Source organism: Lepidochelys kempii, chromosome 1, assembly GCF_965140265.1.
Source record: "Lepidochelys kempii isolate rLepKem1 chromosome 1, rLepKem1.hap2, whole genome shotgun sequence".
In the NCBI taxonomy this organism is placed as follows: domain Eukaryota; kingdom Metazoa; phylum Chordata; order Testudines; family Cheloniidae; genus Lepidochelys; species Lepidochelys kempii.
Genome location: NC_133256.1, coordinates 3,320,642 through 3,338,103, shown reverse-complemented (window position 1 = coordinate 3,338,103; position 17,462 = coordinate 3,320,642). Strand labels below are relative to the sequence as shown.

Below are 17,462 nucleotides of genomic sequence, written 5' to 3'. Positions count from 1 at the left end.
ACTCATATCCAGCTTCTCATCCACTGTCACCCCAGGTCCTTTTCTGCAGAACTGCTGCCGAGCCATTCAGTCCCTAGTCTGTAGCAATGCATTGGATTCTTCCGTCTTAAGTGCAGGACCCTGCACTTATCCTTATTGAACCTCATCAGATTTCTTTTGGCCCAATCCTCCAATTTGTTTAGGTCCCTCTGTATCCTATCCCTGCCCTCCAGCGTATCTACCACTCCTCCCAGTTTAGTATCATCCGCAAATTTGCTGAGAGTGTAATCCACACCATCCTCCAGATCATTTATGAAGATATTGAACAAAACCGGCCCCAGGACCGACCCCTGGGGCACTCCACTTGACACCGGCTGCCAACTAGACATGGAGCCATTGATCACTACCCGTTGAGCCCGACAATCTAACCAACTTTCTACCCACCTTATAGTGCATTCAACCAGCCCATACTTCTTTAACTTGCTGACAAGAATACTGTGGGAGACCATGTCAAAAGCTTTGCTAAAGTCAAGAAACAATACATCCACTGCTTTCCCCTCATCCACAGAACCAGTTATCTCATCATAGAAGGTGACTAGATTAGTCAGGCATGACCTTCCCTTGGTGAATCCATGCTGGCTGTTCCTGATCACTTTCCTCTCATGCAAGTGCTTCAGGATTGATTCTTTGAGGACCTGCTCCATGACTTTTCCAGGGACTGAGGTGAGGCTGACTGGCCTGTAGTTCCCAGGATCCTCCTTCTTCCCTTTTTTAAAGATTGGCACTACATTAGCCTTTTTCCAGTCATCCGGGACTTCCCCCGTTCGCCACAAGTTTTCAAAGATAATGGCCAATGGCTCTGCAATCACAGCCGCCAATTCCTTCAGCACTCTCGGATGCAACTCGTCCGGCCCCATGGACTTGTGCACATCCAGCTTTTCTAAATAGTCCCTAACCACCTCTATCTCCACAGAGGGCTGGCCATCTCTTCCCCATTTTGTGATGCCCAGCGCAGCAGTCTGGGAGCTGACCTTGTTAGTGAAGACAGAGACAAAAAAAGCATTGAGTACATTAGCTTTTTCCACATCCTCTGTCACTAGGTTGCCTCCCTCATTCATTAAGGGGCCCAATGTCCAATGTCCAAATGTCCAAAACCTTCCTGATTCTTACTTAGCTTATGGCCTCAACTACTTCTTTTGGCAACGAGTCCCTCAGTCTAATTAGGCATAGAGTGAAAAAAGCATTCTTTTTAGAATCTGTTTTGAATTTGCCATGTTTCACTGTAATTTGATGTCCTCTTGATTTTGTGTTATGAGACAGAGAGAACACATTCTCGATTTAGTCTCTACCAGTCAGTATTTTGGAGACTTTTCTCATATCCACTCTTATTCATCCTTTGTAAGGTAACTATCCCAGTCTTTTCAATCTCTCTCCTATGAGAGTTTCCCTGGGTCCTTCATTATTCTCGTTGCCCCTGTCTGAACCCCTCTAGTTCTGCAATATCCTGTGTAAGAAGGATGCCCAGTATTACACAGAAGAGTCCAGAGGAGGGTGAAATATTAACTGGCTGATTTCATGGCATTGTATTTTCTATATGATTCCCCATCCCATACCTCTTGGATCCCAATGTTTTGCTTAGTTTCTGTCCATGCTTGCACTCTTAGCAGGGTTCCACAGAGCTGTATACAATGATGCCTAGATTCCTGTCCTGAGTTCACACAGTTAAATTAGAACCTTGTTCAATGTTTGAGGAGTTCAAGCTTTTCCCTCCAATGGGCATACACGTTGCAGTTTTCGACGGTGAAGTTCATCTGTCATCATGCTGCCCATTCACTGGCTTGGTTAGCTCCCTCTGAGGACTTCTCTGACTTGACTATGACCTAAATAAACCAGTTCCAGCTGCAAATGTTGCCACCTCACTACTCAACCCCCTTTTCTAGATTGTTAATAACTATACAATATAGTTGCCATACTATTTGTTATAAAGTGAGTAACCCCTCTCACTGTGCTTCTCTCCCTTCACAGGCACCTTGAGCTTTTTTGACCCTGATCAATGCATCAACCACCTCATGGCATCTTTCAACTTCACCCCCTTTGACTCTTCAACATTCATCCTAACGGGCCTCCCTGGACTGGAAGCTGCTCACGTCTGGATTTCAATACCTTTCTCTATGTTCTACATTCTTGGCCTTTTGGGAAATTTCACCATTCTGTTTGTTATAGGCAAAGAGCAGACCCTGCACAAACCAATGTACCTGCTACTCTGCATGCTGGGACTCACAGAAATCAGCATATCTACCACCGTCGGGCCGAAGGCACTTTGTATATTTTGCTTTAATTTAAAAGGCATTACTGTGGGTGGCTGTCTCGCCCAGATGTTCTTCCTTCACGCGGGTTCTATGATGCACTCAGCTGTTCTCGTCACAATGGCCTTCGATCGCTATGTTGCCATATGTAACCCTCTGAGATATTCCACCATCCTCACCAATGCACGAATAGCTAAGCTAGGGCTTGTGGGTTTGATAAGAGCTGTTCTCTTCATTCTGCCCATGCCCCTGCTCCTGAGCAGGCAGCCATTCTGTGCCAACCGCATTATCCCCCATACATACTGTGACCACATGGCTATAGCAAAGATGTCGTGTGGGGACATCACAGTCAATAGGATGTATGGCTTGGTGGTGGCCTTTGTATTCATTGGGTCAGACCTGACACTCATTGCCCTGTCCTATGGTCTAATCATACGGGCTGTCCTCAGGATCTCCTCCAAAAAAGCCCACCAGAAAGCGCTCAAAACCTGCACTGCCCACATCTGTGTGATGCTGATGTCTTATCCTTTCTTTTTCTTCTCCACTCTGACACACCGGTTCGGTCAGGGCATCGCTCCCTACGTTCACATCATATTGGCCAATCTCTATTGCCTCATCCCCCCCATGCTGAACCCTATCATTTATGGGGCCAAAACCAAAGTGCTTCGTGAGAAAGTGGGCAAATACACTTGCAGCGTGTGATCGCCTGGGGACATTGAGTTTAAACCTGTATGACAAGAGGAAGAAACGACATATCCTTGTTAATCACGAGTGCTCTGTCCCAGTTTGGCTGAGCTCAGCATTCTGGAAGTTCAGAGTCACAGAAGTTCATCACAACTAAGATCTTATTACTCCATCACCAAGCACTGCTCTCTCCATTGCTGAGTTCCCACTCTCTGACCATCACCTGACCTCTTTCAGTGTTACCCATCATCCCCCACCTCCACACAACCTGTCATTTTCCCTTTAAGTGACTTCCAGACTACAGGAAGTTACTACTGCTTTCTGAAGCAAGGTGGCTTTCCATTAGACCCTGTGTGAACATGGTTCTGGATCAGTTCAATGAACTGGAGCTATACTTTCTGATTGTCACAGACAAAGAAAGGTACTACAACGCTGAACTTCTTTTTTCATATGTACAGTAAAACTGTGAGCAAAATTTACCTTATTTTTCTATGTCTAATGCTTTAGGAAGCCTGTAGGATAAACCAAATATTTCCATTGGAAAGTGCTAATACAGAAAAGCTGGTGCAGGAATTGAGGACATTCTACTAGAGTTATTGGTGAGAGGTGTGAAACTGTGTGTTTATTGAAAGTTAGGAAAAGTGATGATCTAGTGGGGACCCTATGACCTATGCATTTTGTAGAAGTTATAAAAGATTAGCTAATACAGCATACTTTGGAGCAGTCCTCTGAAACCATCTTGAGAGATGGTTTTCCTGACATCCTTTCTCCCTGATTGGTGAGCAACTGGCCACTGTGAACCTGCTGTTAATTACTCAATACTGTTCCAGATGTTATGTTACTATCTGGGATGTTCTAAGCCTATTGTTCATGTCTGTGTGTGCTTAAATCTAATAAACTGCAGTGCTGGCCAAGAGCATGCTTACTTGCATTTAATCCTTTATCAGAAAGAATTGATGTGTTCCCATTGATTTATTCCTGATGCCTCCCGGAGTGAAATATTTAAATTGCCCCTGCTGTGGGTTCTTAAAACCCCAGGTAAGAGACAGCTGTGTTAAATTACAACATCACCTTGGAGTCAAATAACTTACTGCTTTGCACAGTTGATTTTGGAGTCGCTTTCAGCAGGAACTTTCAAAATACACTCTAACCATCTCCGTTGTAGAAGATGTCAAAAGTAGGTGTTCAGATATCATCTTGGAGTTTGTAAAAGAGATGAAACAGAGACTGCCATCAAATGTCCAGGCTAAGCAAACATTTGTAGTACTAAGTCCTTCACAATCTAGATTGGCTTGGTATCTCATTTTTGCCATTGTTTAGCGGATACCTTGAACAGTTGGAGCAGCAGTGGAGAGTTTTGCCTCTGGTTCACTGGCCTCATACTCAGAACAACCAAGTAGAGCAGATTTGGGTTGAACGTCTCAAACACATGGATGCCACTAGGGATAAAGGCTTTAGTGAACTTACATTGGTTGCTTTGTCATTCTTGTTCCTATCTTTTAGCAACGCTAAAGTTGAAAGAGTATTTTCTCAGATGAACTTGATAAAACAAACCTGTGCTACCAGATGCAAGAGGAACTTTGAGAAAAAATTCTTCATCTTAGGGCGCACCGGCAACAACACAAAAATCTGTTGCGAACGGTTTTCACCAATGTAAGAAATGATGGCACGGGTCACTGCTGACACGTGTGGCCAGCAGCAGAAGCATTCTCCTTCTGATGAAGACAGCAAGGATGAAATGTTGCCTTTTAGAGAATAACAGTAACTAATTCAACTCAAAATACGGACAGTGACGGCCATCGCTGAATGGAATTTGAAATAAATAATATTATTGCTGATTTTACACTACATACAGTTGGGCATATTTGGGGCTTTTTTAACACCGTTATTCAACCATTTTTCTTTGAAACACCTGCCAACCCTCCCTTAGGATACAAGTACTGGGGTTTTGATTGTGAATATGATTCTCATCTCATAGCTTTGTTGCTAATGTGGATGAATTCCTGGTGGAGCTTGTAGCTTTTTTTTTTTTAACCTAATCTGTACTGGATATAGAACAAAAGCTTTCATTTGTTAGTTCTACACAGAGATATGTTAATTAAAAAAAACCTTCTTTCAAGAATTAGATTGGGTTAATTTTAGGTTAGCTTTAAAGTGATTTGGGCCTATTAATGCAGTAGAAATCTGGCAAACCACCTCAAGCTGAGCTGGAGATGGAGCAGCAGCAGCCAGAAACACAAGGGCCAGAGCAGCAATCCCGAATGCAGAGCTGGGCTGGACACAGATCCGCAGTGCTGAGGCAGAGCTGAGGAGCTGCAGCTGACCGGATCCGGGAGCTGGGTCGGCACAGACCAGCTCTGCCAATGGGGAGCCAGGGCTCAGTTACAGCAGGGAGCTGCGGGGCCAGAGCCAGGATAGTGGACACCACCCATGCCACAAGTAACACAGCAGCCGAGCATGATAAGCGGCTGGGGAGACCAAGGTGGGGCCATAGGCAGAGAGCCCAGCACTGGGAGATGTCATCAGAGAAGAGGGCCTTGAAGGCTGTGTTCAGAAGGGTGGACATAAATCTGATAGAAGGGCAGATGCTGGGGAGAAGGGTCCTGCCACCAAGAACCTGAAGGCGTGTGGCCACTGCCAGGGAAAATGTGTGACCCATGGTATCATCGCAGCACAGCCTGGGCAGGAGGCCTGGGATGTGTGAAGAATAGACTGTGAACTTTTCTTTCATCTCAGAGAGAGCTGTTTCTGATGTTCCCATGCCCCATGCCTTGTTTCAGTGAACCTTTCCCATTTTTCTTATTTTTTTAAATAAATTATATTTTTTTGGAACTTAAAGATCAGTGGGCCAGGGAAGCATCCATTGTGAAGATAGCACCCCAGAGTGGGGACACCCTAGTCCCTGTTCTAGGTGACCATGATGAGAATGGGGGTTCAGCTTCCCAGGAATTCTGGGCCCAGCTGTGTCGCCCAGACCTATAAAATGCAGTAGTATTACTTCCCAAGACCACTGAACTTGTAGCTACATTTCAAATTGAGTTCAAAAAGCCAAACGTTCAGCAAGTAAATTATCAGAAAAATGGGGGAGACAAATCAAGTCTGAAGAGAAGTGCCTGAGAGAGGCAAAAAGGCAGAGGAAGAACACATTTTGTGGCAGCCCAGGGAGGAGAATAGACCTGCTTCCGGCAGCTCCAGGGGAGATGAGATGAGGGAAGGCAGAATCTCCCCTTGAATCTCGCCCAAATGTCCCTCTCTGAGAAAAGGGAGGGTCTGCTGCAGAGACAGCCTGAGAGGGACACATTCATCTGTCATATGAATGCTGGACTGATTGATCCCCTTTATTTGTTGTTTGAAATACCCCAGCAGGGGAGAGACTTTGTACTGAGCCGGCCCCAGGAGGCTGGGCCAAAGCATAGGAAGAGGCAGTTGCTCTCTGAGAGGAAAAGCGAAGGCCTCCCTACATGCAGCCACCAGAAGGTGCCTTGGGGTGAGCAGACACCCTTCATGCTGACTTACCCCAGACAAAGACTTTGGGACATTCGCAGGGAGGTGGTAGGAAGTGACCCAGGGAGGGCTGCCTTACATAGGTGACAGGTATAATAGGCCATGGAAGGCTAAGCCTCCCCTGTGGTGCAGCCGCTGCCCAACCACCTTTGGGAGCATGGACGCCTGGGATGTGGTGGCCCCAATGAGCTCTGCCCCTGAAACCTCCTCTCGCTTTTTTCCCGTGGCCCCACCCATGCTCCACCTCTTCCTGTCCCTGCTCCGCCCCTCTGCTGAGACCTCTGCTGCTTCTCACTGAGTCCTTTGGTGGTGAAACACTGGAATGCGTTGCCTAGGGAGGTGGTGGAATCTCCTTCCTTAGAAGTTTTTAATGTCAGGCTTGACAAAGCCCTGGCTGGGATGATTTAATTGGGGATGGGTCCTGCTTTTGAGCAGGGGGTTGGACTAGATGACCTCCTGAGGTCCCTTCCAACCCTGATATTCTATGATTCTATGATTCTATGATTCTTTCTCTCCTCCCCCATAAGCCTCCACAGCCAATCACTCATCAAATCTCTCCCCCCAACACCCCGCTGGTGGACCCTGCGGCTGCTGTGGCATTCGCTAAGTCCTTACTTACTCCTCTCCCGCACCCCACTCCTCCCTGTCCTCTCCACTCACAGCTTGCTGAGTCCCTCCTTTACTCCACCCAGACCCCCCTCCCCTGAGGCCCCTACCACCTGCCGCTTGCCAGTGAAAAACAGAATCACATTTAAAAGTGTTCTCCTGACCCCCTGTGTTCCAGCCCCCTTAGCGGAGTCTCTCCAGTAGCAGCAGGCATAGCAGCAGGAGGAATCCCACAGCTGGTCCAGGTGTTGGAGCCAGACATCTACCAAAGAGTAGAGGCATGCAAATGCCGTAGGTGATTAATTGGTACAAAGTCCAGAGAGAGAGAGAGAGAGAGAGAGAGAGCAAACTAGGGAAACTAGAATAAGCAAAGTGGGTCTTGGTCTTTCTCATTGACGTAGGAATATAACAAGACATTTTCATTTTTAGAGTACAGCGAGAAGGCAGATGCAGTTCCCTGCTTTCCTTGCAGACAGGTTTCCAGTGATTTGAGAGATCCTGCATTCACCAAAAAGGAGTAAGAGACTGGGAAAATATAGGGAAAAAGCTTCGGAAACTTTCAATCTCCCATACACAAGCAGTGTTCTGAAAGGTGGCATTTATTCAAACAGTCAAAAGAAGTGGGCTCTGCCGTGGCAGAGTTGTCAAATTCTCACAAGAAGGCATTACAGGAAAATAAACTATGCTGCAAGAATCCCCAATGTACAGCTTTACTTGGATAACCAAGGAATTGCACTGAGGGGTCAGGAAGAGAAAGAAGAATCAGCAAAACATGGAAACTTTCTGTAATTATGCAATTTGTTTTCACAGTATGATGAACCATTCACAAAAAAAAAAAAAAAACAAGAAAGAAAGGGGAAAAAATTACATTCAGTCTCACAAGCCACTCAACTCAAAACGAGCTTTAACAAGTTGCTCCCGGCATTGTGAAAAGTGCAATCCTTCAGAAAGTTCAGGACAATGGGTGTTGCACAGTTCTTGTTGCTGCAGAGCTCAGTTTTAAACACAGGGAAAGGACAGTCTGTGTGAGAGAAACAGAAAATCTGGAAATAAAGGAACAGTTTCAATCCAGTTTCTAGGATTTATTGATTGCTCTGAGCCTGGGAATGCTGGTGCCATCTATCCCAGTGTTCAATGGTTTTTACAAGCACCAGGGGCTGCAAACTTGCTGGTCATAGCCCAGTGTTCTGATGGTACCGCTGTCATGGGAGGTCATGTAACTGGAGTACCTCCAAAAATGCTGGAAGATCACCCCTCCCCTCCCCCCACCCCACTATACATATAGGCTGCATGGCTCATGAAATGTATTTGATTTTATTTATTTGAGGCATACAAAGTAAACAGGATAGCAATGTGATTTTTTTTTTTTTTTTTTTTAGAATCCAGGGGGCGTGTTTCCCTTCTTTTCACAGCCTGGCACACACCATGCTTACTTGGAGGCCCAGAAGACGGCTGGAGTGAAACTGAAACTGTCCAGTTTAAGTGACATGCAATGGTCATCCAGATAGAAGAATGCATCTCTTGCAAAGAACTTCATAAGAGCACTACTCAGCAGCTTGTTGGGACTGTCAGAGCTTCCCTACTGAAGATTGATTGGAGCGTTCGGTTTGTTGGAGAATGGGTAGAAAATACATTTTTGAGTGTGCTTGACCTTTTTTAGCATGTTCTTAGTTTGATTCACGTAGCACACAAAGCTCTGCAGACACAAGGCATGACACTTTCTCAGGTCTGCAGTGTACAGCAGGGAACTGTCCAAGTGCTGGAACATATGCCAACCTGAGCTCAGCAGGATGCTCTTTTGGAGGAAGCCCAAAAGTTTTGTGAACTGCATGATGTCCCTGTTACCCCTGGTGTAGAGGAAGAGTATGCTCACAAACAACCTGTGAAAAAACAGCCTTTCTTGGCTGTATAGTTCTTACAAGCACACTGAGAGAATGAGAATATCAGCCAGTGAAAAATGAGAATGCTAAAGGAAAATGGGGAAGATAGCTGTATTTTCCTGTGTTGGATGCACTGTTACATGATTGTAATCATAGGTTTTCATCCCAGTCAATGGACATAGCTAAAAGTGTAGGTGCAGGGCTAAAATGTGATCCAGAAGGCATTGATGGACTGCTCAGTAAATATTCAAGTGCCCTTTCGATCAATTCGAAACTTCCTCACACAGAGTTGGCGAGACTTTGCGAGTGGTGGGGTCTCAGGTGTGGAGGTGTGGAGGGACTCGGTGGGCACTGGACGGTGGGCCTTGGGTTACAGGGGATTGAGGAAAGAAGGTAGGGACTCGGCTAATGGTGAGCGGTGGAGGTCCTGGCTGTGGGGGGTGGAGGAATTTGGTGGGCAATGGGACCACGTGGGACAGGAAATAGAGGAGGGGAGGGACTTGGCAGTGGCAGGCAGGGGGGCCATACAGAACGGAGGTGGAACAGGAGGCAGAGGTGGAGCCATGATGCAGGCACCAGGGGAGCTTCCAGTGCTTGGCCACCCTCTCCAAATGACAGATCCATGCACCAGCCATGCCGTCTTTCCATTCCCAGCTGTCAGAGTATTGATAGCCCCCAAAAGGTCCCTGGGTCAAAGCCCAGTGCTCTGGAGGGGCCTGGCCTCCTCTACCAAGAAGCGTCTGCACATCACAGGCTTAAGCCCTGACTCCTAGGCGGCACTCCCCTGCCAACCAATTGGAACAATAGTCGTCAAAAGGTGAACGACTTGCCAATTCAGAAATATTTTTCAAAATGACCACATTATACAGGTGTCTCAATATAATAAACGCACAGCTTTCCAATCACTTTCAAAGCTGACAGGTAGGTGCTGATCAATTCAGCGTCATTCAGACAAATATGCTTAATTATGCAAGTGATGAGGATTTGTATGAACGAGCTGAAAAACTAGCCAATCGTTCCAAACCACATTTCTTGTTCTTTTCCTGGATAGTTGCTTTCATTCAGATCTGCTTAGAGAAGCGGTTCTCAGACTATGGGAGGTGTGGGGATGTATAAAGGGAGGCTCAAACTGTGTGGGGTGACAGTGAGTGCTGCAGCCTCATGGGGCTCTTCAGGGCTCTACACTCGTCCCGTGCAGGGTCTCTTGGCAACTGTGACAGGTCATCTGTCATTTGTGTGGATTCCACCCCAAGTACTTAAAAAGAATCTTACAACAATTATCAGCAGCACGCTTATAGTGAAACACAGCTGACATAAATCCTTTTGTGACAAAGGGAGAAAAGCGTACAACACAAGCCAAAGGGAAGGCAGCAGCAGAGGTTCCAGCAAAATGGAGAAGTTGTAAATATGATGCAGCTCATTTCAAACTGGGCTTTGCATGGAGTGGGTCCAATGATGCACCGAGGCCTCAATGTGTTGTATGTTGTGAAGTACGGGCAAACAGCAATATGTGGCCCGGCAAGCTAGGTCAAAGTGTCTCAAAACAAGTCCCCTACCTTAGTACCTAAACCTGGCAAGTTTTTTCAGAGGAAGCTCAATGAGTTAACGGGACAAAAAAGTTGTTGAAGTGTACAGCAGTGGTAACAAGAAGGCTACTTGGTTTCAGAGCGGTAGCCGTGTTAGTCTATATCAGCAAAAAGAATATGAGTACTTGTGGAACCTTAGAGACTAACAAATTTATTTGGGCATAAGCTTTCATGGGCTAAAATCCACTTCATCAGATGCATGGAGTGGAAAATACAGTCTCAAGATAGATAGATAGATAGATAGATAGATAGATAGATAGATAGATAGATAGATAGATAGAACATGATAAGATGGGGTTGCCATACCAACTCTAACAAGATAAATCAATTAAGGTGAGCTATTATCAGCAGGAGAAAAAAAAAGAAAAAAAAAACCTTCTGTAGTGATAATCAGAATGGCCCTTTTCAAACGGTTGACAAGAAGAAGGTGTGAGTAACAGTAGGGGAAAAATTAGCATGGGGAAATATTTTTAGTTTGTGTAATAACCCATCCATTCCCAGTCTTTATTCAAGACTAATTTAATGGTGTCCAGTGTGAAAGTCCAGTTCTGCAGTTTCTTGTTGGAGTCTGTTTTTCAAGGTTTTTTGTTGAAGAATTCTGACTTTTAGGTCTGTAAAAAGGCACGAAGGCAGTAGGAACCAGAATCCCACTGAATGCTGATGGACACTGGGCACCTAATTCACATCTATGCTTCTGAACATCTCCCTCAACCCTCCCTATCCTAATTACAGCTGGTGCAGTGATTCTAGCAGTCCGCAGGTTTCAGGGCACATGCTGATCACTGAAGGGACTCAGGAAGCTGCTTCTGCCCATGGCATGATACTGCACTATGGCGGGTTTATGACTAAGCAGGGGCAATCTGTGTAGTCCTCGGTCAAAGAGAGGCTATCATATGGGAGGGGCTATTACTCTGTGTTTGAAACAAGGATTTGCCAGAACCTTTCAATGTGCGTGTTGCATTGTCAGGGATTCAGTGCAGGGCTTGTCCGCTGGGAGGAGAGGAGATGATGCTCAGATTCTATGACAATGGGCAGGAGCATGGAAATGCAGATAGATAAATGAGTACATCTAAGCCTTGGCCTTTATTTTTCTCTCTGGGGTTTCAGTAGTGCTGGGCCACTCTAACAAGTCTGCAAGACTCAGTTTTCCCGACAATCTGAGCCCCTGGTATCAGAGAATCATTTCTTCACTCTGCTGGGAGGCTCTTACCTGAAGTTCTCCAGGGTCTATTTTCTGCTGTTCTTGCTACTCAAGAAGCCAAGGGAATTGTAGGGGAGTCCAGGCCAACCTGAGAGTCCACAGGGACTGCACAGGGAAATCATAAAGGTCGCTGTCCGGCACACTGAATGTCAGAAGTGAAATTCATACACTGATGATCACAGCTCTGCCTTTCTTTCGCAGTCTGGAGATTTCCTTCCTCTGCTGAGTGGGATTTTGGTGAGTTGACTGTTTCTACAATAAAATTCAGAGTAACAGCCATGTTAGTCTGTATTCGCAAAAATAAAAGGAGTACTTGTGGCACCTTAGAGACTAACCAATTTATTTGAGCATAAGCTTTCGTGAGCTACAGCTCACTTCATCGGATGCATAGTGTGGAAAGTACAGAAGATCTTTTTATACACACAAAGCATGAAAAAATGGGTGTTTACCACTACAAAATGTATTCTCTTCCCCCCTTCCCACTCTCCTGCTGGTAATAGCTTATCTAAAGTGATCACTCTCCTTACAATGTGTATGATAATCAAGGTGGGCCATTTCCAGCACAAATCCAGGGTTTAACAAGAACATCTGAGGATGGGGTGGGGTAGGAAAAAACAAGGGGAACCTATTCCCTAAATATTCCCTAAATAGGTTCCCCTTGTTTTTTCCTACCCCACCCCATCCTCAGACGTTCTTGTTAAACCCTGGATTTGTGCTGGAAATGGCCCACCTTGATTATCATACACATTGTAAGGAGAGTGATCACTTTAGATAAGCTATTACCAGCAGGAGAGTGGGTTTGTTGCGTGGGGGGGGGGGGGGGGGAGAAAACCTGGATTTGTGCTAGAAATGGCCCAACTTGATTATCATACACATTGTAAGGAGAGTGATAACTTTAGATAAGCTATTACCAGCAGGAGAGTGGGAAGGGGGGAAGAGAAAACCTTTTGTAGTGGCAAACACCCATTTTTTCATGCTTTGTGTGTATAAAAAGATCTTCTACACTTTCCACACTATGCATCCGATGAAGTGCGCTGTAGCTCACGAAAGCTTATGCTCAAATAAATTGGTTAGTCTCTAAGGTGCCACAAGTACTCCTTTTCTTTTTACAATAAAATTAGTGCTAAGGTCTCAGGAAGGTTTCCAGGATTCAAGTCAAGAACCATCTGGGCTGGAATTCTCCAACATAGTGAATTGAATGGTTTAGTATTATCAGAAACACAAAGAGATTTACTTGGTAAAATTGGAACTACAAATGTATTGGAAGGGTATAGACACTAATTTGTTTTTCCAATCAGTTCCTTGTCTTGTACTGTGTCCTTCTATCTGTATCAGTAGCTTTGTTTTTCTTGGTCTGTGTTGTTTTTCCTCTGGATCACTCAAGTTTTCCAATTCGGCAACTTCATTGCCCTGTTAAGAAGTGTAGCCAGAGCCTCTACAGTGGGTATCTGTGTTACAGAGGGATCACAACAGGAATAAGTTGCACACTGATCTCACATGCTGCCTTCAGTGGGTCACTTCAATTGACACTGGCCTCCCAGAGAATAAATACAGGCTCCCTGTGTTTTGGAATCCCCACCTTTCATACCTCGGTCTCAGAATGCCACATAAACTGGGGGTTTCCTTCAGACTCTTTCATCACCCTAACAGAATAGTGCTTTCTCTAGCAGTACGTAAAGCCAGGATTTTCACAGCTCTGAACTGGAAGTTATACACTAAAGGTGAAATCTTGATCACATTGAGTTCAATGCCAGAACTCCCAGCACGGCCAGGATTTCACCCTAAATCCACATGTAGGGACATAAATCAATGTCCTGAATCACCCAAGCCAAGAGCCTGAGGTGAATTCAACTGGAGTAGCCCTGTGGCCTCAAGGGAAGGGTGAGCTCATCTGGACCAAAGAGCTGACAGGAGAGTTGTTGAAATCTCAAACTCACAGTTTTAAATGTTCAGAACAATTGAGATCACAATTTTTTCAGGAGGGAGAAGGGTCTGCTCTCTCTGTGCCCTGGCATCACTGGGTCTGGAGAGGATGAGAAGCACCAAGAGGCAGTAAAAATAGAAACATGTTTCTGACATAGAGGACACCAGGTGATGCTGGAAATCGCTCCAGGAAAAAAAAAAAAAAACAGTGTGTGTGTGTTTGTAGGGATGTGCAGTTTCCAGATCACAGTGGCAAGGAGTCCTAAAACCGGGTGATTTAGGGAATGCACATCCTGCCTCAGGCACAGACCGAAGAGGCATAACCAGGACTCCTGAGGCGGGGGGGAAGGGGGGGGGGGTCTCACACTGTAATGTAACATGGACCACACAGTAGCAGACTGTCTCTGACACCTTCCCCCTTCTGGATCATCCCTCCTCTTGTGAGCAACCCAACGACAGCCTCCTGGCAACGTCAGCAATTGCCAACATGGAAAAGCAGCCTTAGGAAGGTGTGTCCGGATTTCTAATGGGCTTCAATAGGTAAACGTTTGTGTCGTTCTGAGGAAGAGTTACTCACACTGGCTCCTTTTAGTCTCCACGTCCTCTCTCCCTCCCGCCTGGCCTGTCCCTCTCTTGTTTTCAGGCTGAGCTGCTGCTCGTGTTCCCTTCGCCCCCAGAAAGGCAGTTCAGGCTGATCTCCCCCTTTTCCCCGGTTCAGGCAAACACTGAGTTCAACCCGGGGAGAGGGATAGCTCAGTGGTTTGAGCATTGGCCTGCTAAACCCAGGCTTGTGAGTTCAATCCTTGAGGGGCCATTTAGGGATCTGGGCCAAAATTGGGGATTGGTCCTGCTTTGAGCAGGGGGTTGGACTAGATGACCTCCTGAGGTCCCTTCCAACCCCGATATTCTATGATTCTATGAGTTCTGGTCCCCAACAGTTTGGTTTGGTTCTAACCTTGTCTGAGGAGGGATTTCTATGAGCTGTCGCTGTAGGGTCTGGCACCTGGTTTTGGTCTGGGTGAGGGGTGTCACTGTGTGTCAGGGCTGGAAGTTGTGGGTGTGGGAGACCTACATGGACAGGCGGGCAGTGCTGGTGGTTGTGGGGCAGGCAGGGAGGTAAACATGGGCAGGAGGGCAGCACCGGGGGTTGTGGGGCAGGTGTCAGGATGTACATGGGCAGGCAGGCATCACTGAGGGTTATGGGGGTGAGGAGGAGGATGTACATGGATGGTGGGCAGTGCTGGTACTTGTGGGGGCAAGGAGGGCGGTGTACACAGAGAATCAGGCCGCTGATGGTTGTGGGAAGGGGCAGAAGGGTGTACATTGACACGCGATCAGCACTGGCGGTGGTGAGGACAGGAAGCTGGGTGTACACTGATAGGTGGGCAGCACTGCTGAAATAAATTGTTTCTTTTGTTTGTTGGTCCAAGACCAGCACTGGGGCCTTTCCAGTGCATTTGGGCTGGTGTCCGCGTCTCTTTGCCCTCACAAGCCACAGAACTGCAGCCTGGGTGTCAAAACCTTGACTCAGTTTTGTTTCCAACTGTTATTGTTGTTATGTAAATTCAGGCATTTCACCTGTGGAAACAACCATAGACCCTTGTGTGACATTGCACCCCACATTCTTCCTTGTGATATTAGTATGACATGATTATAGCATAATTATGGCATATTTTATGCAAGATGGGTCATGCAAGATGTCATTGGAAAAGTTAGGATTTTCTGAAAATGATTTAGGAAAATGAAGTGATGAATATTGTCTACAGATCTGTATTTCAAATGTAGTTACTTGGGTAACTGGGGGGGGCGGTTAAGCTGGGGGGTCTTGGGAGGGGGCGGTCAGGGGACAAGGAGCAGGGGGGTTGGATGGGTCGGGGATTCTGAGGGAGGCAGTCAGGGGGCGGGAAGTGGGAGGGGGCAGAGAGGAGGTGGGGGCCAGGCTGTTTGGGGTGGTCAGAGTTTGGACCAGGAGAGGTGTGTCCCTGCCTGTGTGAATCCTGGTGGAGGTGTGGGACCAGGATCAGGTCTGCTGTTTGTCACAGCAGCACACTGAGAGAGGGAGCCCAGGCTGGGGAGTCAGAGGGCTCAGTGGTTCCCCAGTTCCAGGTGTCACCCCGGGGACAACCCGTCACACTTTGCTCCTCAGCTGCTTCAGTCTCACAAAATACTCCATACTCTCCATCCCCATCTCAGGCTGCCCCGATTCCAACAGCACGCTGGTCGCCAGTGTCTTCTCCATGCTCCCCAGCCATCCCTGGCTCCCACAACCTCAGAGATGCCCCAAACTCCTCATAATTCTTCCTCTGTAGGGGGTGAGGTACCTCACATTACACCTACTCCCTTGGTTGGGGGGTAATCAGTGACTGTGTCTCACTGGTGATAAATCTCTCTCATAAGTGGCATATGCCAAGGCACCAATGTGACTTCTCTTGTTACACCCATACAAACTGCGTGGTGCTTCAGGGGCTGCTACATAGGAACAACTCACAAGCTGAGAAGTATGCACATTATATAATAAGAACGGGCAACTCTGGGACATGTGAGGGCCTAGCTCAATTCAGTTGCCATGTGCAGGAACCACTGGTGAGTGCCTGAAACAGTGGGCTACTAGGAAACAGATGTTAAATCGAGGATGCTCTGGGACCATTTGCTATCCAGCTCTGTTACCCATTAATGCAAGGATTGTACCAGATTTCATGGGCTGAAGTCATTATTTTTCTCACCTAAAATGTTCATCCAGCCTCATGAAATACACACCTAGTATAACATTTGAAAGGGGCAGCACTCACATGAGAATTTCTCCCCAGAGGGCTAAATTCAAGAGTCAGGAATAGAAAAAAATGCCTTCCATAAGCTCAGGTAAGAGCTTGCAAGCAAAAGGACTCCAGCTGATTCCTGGGGACATGTTTGTAGATTCCAAAGCCAGAAGAGACCATTGTAATCATCTAGTCTGTATAACACAGGCCAGAGAATTTCTGTAAAGTTTTTCCTGGAGCAGATCTTTTAGAGAAACATCCAACTTTGATTTAAACATTCTCAATAACGAAAAATCCACTAGGACCCTTGTTAAATTGTTCCAATGGTAAATTACTCTCACCCTTTAAAAAATGTAGGCCTTATTTCCAGTCAGAATTTCTTTAACTTCAGCTTCCAGCAACCGGATCCTGTTACACCTCTGTATGCTAGGCTGAAGAGCCTATTATTAAATACTGGTCCCTTGTTTGCATACTTACAGATTGTTATCAAGTCAACTTAATCATTTTTGTTAAACTAAATAGATTGAGGGTGAAACTTTAACTGACTGATCTCATGGCATTGTATTTTCTTTAGGATTCCCTTTCCCATTCCTCCTGGATCCCAATGTTTTACATAGTTTTTGTCTGTGCTTCAACTGTGAGCAGAGCTGTGTACCATGACACCCAGATCCCTGTCCTGAATTCATGCAGTTAATTTAGAACCTTGTAAGATGTTTGATGAGGTCGAGTTTTTCCCTCCAATGGACATACACGTTGCAGTTATTGATATTGAATTTCATCTTCCATCATGGTGCCATTCACGTGGCTTGGTTAGCCCCATCTCAGGTCTTTTCTGGACCTGACTATGACATAAATAATCTGGAGCCATCTGCAAATATTGCCACCTCACAGCTCACCTGCCCTTATTAGATTGGTAATAACTCTAAAATATTTACCATAGTATTTTTTATAAAGTGTGTAACCCCCCCTCACTGTGCTTCTCTCCCTTCACAGGCACATTGAGTATTTCTGAGCCTGATCGACACATTGACCACCTC

The 17,462-nt window shown here is 46.1% G+C and overlaps 1 protein-coding gene across 1 annotated transcript; it reads left to right on the top strand.

Moving 5' to 3' along the window:
• Positions 1-1,484: 1,484 nt before the first annotated feature.
• Positions 1,485-8,903, top strand: LOC140905576 (olfactory receptor 52D1-like). Its single transcript, XM_073329098.1, has 4 exons — positions 1,485-1,530; positions 2,005-2,981; positions 8,070-8,075; positions 8,751-8,903. The coding sequence occupies exons 1-4, from the start codon at positions 1,497-1,499 to the stop codon at positions 8,901-8,903; spliced, it is 1,170 nt and encodes a 389-aa protein (XP_073185199.1). The 5' UTR covers positions 1,485-1,496.
• The last annotated feature ends 8,559 nt before the right edge of the window (positions 8,904-17,462 follow it).

Coding starts and splice junctions, on each gene's coding strand:
- LOC140905576 (XM_073329098.1), top strand. CDS start 1,497: ATGCCCAGTATTACACAGAAGAGTCCAGAGGAGG. Junction 1,531..2,004: donor ACAGAAGAGTCCAGAGGAGG/GTGAAATATTAA, acceptor CTCCCTTCACAG/GCACCTTGAGCTTTTTTGAC.